We start from the raw sequence: 5478 nt of genomic DNA, 5'->3' as shown, positions 1-5478 counted from the left end.
ATGAAGAGGAACTGGATTCCTCATACAGTGCTGGTGGGACTGCACAATGGTACAGCCACTCTGGAAAATAATTTCTCAAAAAATTAAAATACACTTATAATATGACACAGGATTTGCACTCTTAGGCATTTTTCCCAGAGAAATGGAGAATTTTGTTCACATGAAAACCTATATAAGAATGTTTATAGCAAGTTTATTCATAATAACTCCAAACAGGGAACAACCCAGAGTTCTTCAACAGGTGAGCAGCTAAACAAAGTACAATGTATCCATATCATGGACTACTACTTAAAAATAAAAGGAGCTAAATTTAAGATATGCAACAAATTGAACAAATGTCCACTTTCCTCATTTGTAATAAGATATCTGTGTGTGGGGGGGGGTGCCTGGGTCGCTCAGTGGTTTAAAGCCTCTGCCTTTGGCTCAAGTCATGGTCTCAGGGTTCTGGGATCAAGCTCGCTCAGCTGGGAGCCTGCTTCCTCCTCTCTCCCTGCCTGCCTCTCTGACTACTTGTAATCTCCGTCTATCAGATAAATAAGTAAATAATATATTTTTAAAAAAAGATATCTGTGTGTGTTTGGCGGGGGTGGGTCTCAAGGACCTTCCTGTTTGGGAATTTAAGATACAGGTGAGCAGAGTGAGGCAGAATGGGAGCATATTTGGAAGAGCTTAGGGCTTGTATTTATTTTATATTTTATGTTTTAGAACGTTTAGAGATTCAAAATACACAGAAGGGACAGGCTCAATGAATGCCAGCTGTTGTGTTTCACGGGCATCCTACGAAGCCCATTTTGGAAGCTGGGAAACTCAGGAGGAGGAGAGTTTAGGGTAGTTGCATTCTGTCAGCAAAGGCCATAGAGTCTGCTTAGATTGCAGTGAGTGAGTTTAAGAAGAGTGGCGTTGCCTTCTTACACTGAGATCTCACATTTAAGTTAGTGTGAGACCTAACCTGAAAGGACTCTGTTCCCAGGAACAGTAGGAAATGTAAAGGTTCACCAGTACCTGAAAAATAAGAAAGGCTCATTGCATCCTGAACACTAGGAGCAAAAGGAAGTCCACCGTTAGAGCACACGTAGCTGGTGGTAGAGTATTTGTTATGTGATTCTCAGGCATGACCAGCGTCTGTATTGCGATCAGATTTGGAAATGAAGTAGGGACTGAGTCCACGAACGGTTCTCCAAGACTGATTGCTACCCATAATATTCAAAGTCCAGGTTCTATGCGCATGATTCAAACCTGGCTAAAACCAGAAGCAACCGTTGCTACGGGGTCTCATGGGGGTGTATTTAGGGTCTCCCAGCAGCCAATCCTAGTGCCAGGAGCTTTCGAGGGGGCGTAGCCACTAAAGCCAGTGGCCAATGGCAGAGGGCCGTTGAATAGGGTGAGAGCGACCGCCTGGTGACGTGAATCAAGTGCAGCGGCGGCAAAGGGAGGCCGAGGACTCGCGGCGTGTTCCGGGGTTTGTGTCGTTAGAACCATAGCCCGTACTTCAGCTGCCACCCATCTTCGATCCTCACCTGCCGGTAAACATCATGGAAGATTCTCAGAGTGAGCAACAGCGGATAATACGACGCCACCACCGCGAGAAAAAGGAGCTGCAGGCCCGAATCCAGGGCATGAAGAACTCGGTCCCCAAGAGCGACAAAAAGAGAAGAAAGCAGTTGCTCCTAGACGTGGCCCGCCTTGAGGCCGAGATGGAGCAGAAGCACCAGCAGGAGCTGGAGAAGTTCCAAGAGAGCTTTCCTGATAACGGCAACCTCGACTCCGTCACGGAAGATCTCGCCAAGATGGATCTTGAGAACCAGCCTCCCCGGCAGTCCCGGGCACAGAGAAGGCGCGAAAGAAGGGCGGCGCTTGAGAGAGAGCGCCAGGAGAGGATCACCGAGGCCGAGATGGAGCACCTGGCTAGCTTCCGCCGAGATGAGGAGGAGAAGCTCGCCGCCATCCTAGGATCCAAGAATCTGGAGCTGAAGGATATCCCGGCCGATGGCCACTGCATGTATCGCGCCATCCAAGACCAGCTGGTGTTCTCGGTGACGGTAGAGAGCCTCCGGAAACGCACCGCTGATTACATGCGCAAGCACGTGGACGACTTCCTGCCCTTCTTCAGCGACCCAGACACCGGCAACGCCTACAGCCGCGAAGACTTCTTGAGCTACTGCGACGACATCGTGCGCAGCCCCTCGTGGGGAGGCCAGCTCGAGCTGAGGGCCCTGTCGCACGTCCTGCAGACGCCCATCGAGGTGATCCAGGCCGATTCGCCCGCTGTCGTCATCGGCGGGGAGTACACCCGGAAGCCGCTCACCCTCGTCTACCTGCGCTATGCTTGCAACCTCGGCGAGCACTACAACTCGGTGAGGCCGCTCGAGGCCGGCGCCGTCGGGGGCGCGGCTCCGCGGCTCTTCTAGGCCGGCCGCTGTCGTCGTCGCCATTGCTGCCGCTGCCGCCGCAGCCGCTGGAGCCGAAGCCGCCGCTGCGCCTCCTCAGTAGGCTCCGTGTTGCGTTTTTTCCCCCTTCGGTTTTCTCGGTTTTTTTCTTGTTTTGTTTTACTTGAAAGTCGTACCCCCCAACCCCAACGCTTCTCTGCCCACGCCCCCCCCCCCGCCCCCCGCCCCGCACGCCCGCGCTCTCCTACCTGGCGGTTCTATCCCGTTCTCTCACTCATTCATTGCTTTGGGGGCTGGCGGCGGGCGCGGGGAACATTCAGGACCAGGGAAAGATCTGCACTGTACTATCTGAGGAGAGGAAGTTGGCCAAATTTTCACCGCGTCTTGCCCTGAAGGGCCTTTGCCTCCCTCAATGATGAGAATTGGTCGCGCCGCACATGCCTTTGAGATCAAAATGGAAACTGGGTTTGATGCATTCTTAACTGGGGAGAAATTAGTTTTGCTCGGAATCTTCAGATTGTCCCTATAAATACATTGGATTTTAGATAAATTTGGAGTTTTTGTGATCCCAATGCTTTGTGAATGCCTTTCTCTTATTTTTTGGAAACAAATGTATTGCGCGCTCTTTGCAGGGGGCAGGGGGATGCTTTTTGCTTCAGCTGGGCTGTTCCGGAGATGTCTCAAGTTATGAACAGTAGTTCTCTAGTATTTAGTTTTGTTTTTTCATAAAATTTGTGTGGGGCTCTATGAATTTTACTTATTTGGGATTTGCTAAAGTCTACTTAAGAGCATTTGTTAAACTCAGAAATTAAATGTACAAGCTAAACATAGAAATTAAATTTACAAAAACTGATAGGTAAGGTTCGCTCTGAGATGTGAAAGATCTCAAGTTAATTTCCTTTATTAAAGTTAGGAAGAGCTATGACTTTATTCAAGAAGTTGATTCATTTCATTTTGTCTACAACTGGTAGGAAGCGAAAAGAGACACCCTAATAGGCAGCCTAACATTCTGTAAGGATGAGACTCAAACTAGTAAGTTTTCTTCACTGTGAGACATGAAAGGGTACAACTTTATTGAAGCAGTTGATCCAGTTTGTTGCATCTACAAGTGGTATAAAGTGTGAAAGATCTGAACCTAGCATATTTTCCTTAAGTCCTAGAGATAGGAAGCTACTTTAAAAGATTTTAAGACCTAAAAATAGTTGATCCATTTTGTTGTATCGACAACTGGCATGAGGCAAAAAAAGAAAGTGAGCAATCTACTTTTGTTGATAGTACAGACTTATTGATATCTTGACTTTGCCAGTAGAATAGTAAAAATGAAATGATTTGCAATAAACAATTTAAAATTTTTTAAATCTTTAGAGCCTGTGTTTCAGTGAGATTACTTAAATTCATTTAAAAATCCAATGTACACGCCAAATGTTCTAAAACAAAATATATAATTTCAAAAATTTTAAAAAATATTATGCAACTTGTTCTTAAAATAAAAGTTTTTAAAATACCTGATTCTCTATTTTTGTGTAGCTGACTTAGTTTGTACAAACTTTGTATCCCAGGATCTGCTTCAGCAAAGGAATCCTGGAGGTTTAGGGAGAGGAATTGGGGACCAGTTAAAGCTTTGGGGAGGAATGGGGCGCCTGGGTGGCTCAGTGGTTAAAGCCTCTGCCTTCGGCTCAGGTCATGATCTCAGGGTCTTGGGATCGAGTCCCGCATCGGGCTCTCTGCTCTGCAGGGAGCCTGCCTCCTCCTGTCTCTCTCTGCCTGCCTCTCTGCCTACTTGTGATCTGTCTGTCAAATAAATTTAAAAAAAAAAAATTAAAAAAAAAAAAAAAAAAAAAGCTTTGGGGAGGAAGACTGGCCTGGTGGCATCCTGGAGTGGAGTGTTTCCCAAAAAAAGGATTTAGGGAGGAACTTTATCTAGAGGCTGTCCAGAGTTGATGTTTCACTCTGGAAAACATCCTGAAATGGTTTGGTTTTAGGATATTCTCATTGCTGTGCATGAAAAAGAACTCCCACTTCTAGTAACTCAGTGAGTCCAGCACTACACTGCAGAACGGAAAGAAGTGCCAATGTTTCTTTGCGGGGGGGGGGGGGGGGGGGGGGGGGGGGTGAAGGTGGGAGGGTGTTCCCAGAACGCAAAGCGGGAAACCCTGCCAGATAACTAACCTGTGTAAATATGTGTCAGATAAGTTTCAAATGGCCAGTGGACTAAGACAAAAAGGCCCCTGAGAAAACCAGGGATTGGGTGCAATGTAAGAAGAAGGCCTTTCATAGGACTGAAAAGACTGGCTGGGGAAAAGAGACAAGGCCCAGAAGGAAGGCATAATATATAGAAGGGTGTCTGTCTGGAAAGGAGGGTGAAAGTTGGGGATGGGTTCAGCCTAGAAGGAAGAATGGGATATGGCAGGGGAAAGAGGCACAGGCCGAGGAAGGGGACTAAGCTGATGAACAGGGCATAGGCAGTAAAGGTCCCCTGGGTAGAGGAGGGGACCCGCAGTGGGTATAGCACACAGGTGAGCAAAGAAGGCCTGACCGGGGACATGGGCAAAGGTTGGTGAAAGCCTCTAGAAATGAGAAGGGTGCTCTACTGGAGTGAGCTGCATTGAGTAGGGGAGGGTGCCTGGCTAGGGTAGGAGACCTTGATGGAGAGGAGTTCACAAGCTGGAAAAGAGGGCCTGGCTGCAGGAGGATTCCTGGCAAGGGAAGTGGTCCAGGCTGGGGGCGGGAGCAGAGGCTGGTGAAGGGCTTCTGGTAGCAGGTGGCCCCAGCTGGGGTGGGTTTTATAGGGAGGGGAAGGGAAGCTGACTGGGAACTAGGTCACTAGTTTCTGGGCAAAGGATTAGGTAGGGGGCTCAAATAAGACTGGAAAGGAGGCTAGCTGGGGACTGAGACATTGAAGGAGGAACAGACTAGTGAAGGGGCTACTCATTGGAGCAGAGGTCTGGCTGAAGGGTACACTGGATGGTAAAAGGATCCATGGTTGTTAAATGGGGAAATAGCTGGGCCAGGCTGCCCATCCAGGGGAGGGACACTTGCCTGGGAAAGGGTTCTGAAAGGAGAAGGGGCCTTTCTGGGTAAAGAGGTATTG

General features: G+C 48.3%; 1 protein-coding gene across 1 annotated transcript; it reads left to right on the top strand.

The window, feature by feature from the left end:
• The first annotated feature begins 1434 nt into the window (after positions 1-1434).
• Positions 1435-3779, top strand: OTUD6A (OTU deubiquitinase 6A). The gene has a single exon (XM_047716241.1). The coding sequence runs from the start codon at positions 1533-1535 to the stop codon at positions 2406-2408; it is 876 nt and encodes a 291-aa protein (XP_047572197.1). The 5' UTR covers positions 1435-1532; the 3' UTR covers positions 2409-3779.
• The last annotated feature ends 1699 nt before the right edge of the window (positions 3780-5478 follow it).

The sequence above is a fragment of the Lutra lutra genome, chromosome X (assembly GCF_902655055.1).
Source record: "Lutra lutra chromosome X, mLutLut1.2, whole genome shotgun sequence".
Taxonomy (NCBI): Eukaryota; Metazoa; Chordata; class Mammalia; order Carnivora; family Mustelidae; genus Lutra; species Lutra lutra.
The sequence above is the reverse complement of the archived record's forward strand: the minus strand, read 5'-3'. Positions and strand labels throughout refer to the sequence as shown.

Excerpts from the sequence above, each read along its gene's own strand:
- OTUD6A (XM_047716241.1), top strand. The coding sequence starts at position 1,533 with ATGGAAGATTCTCAGAGTGAGCAACAGCGGATAATACGACGCCACCAC.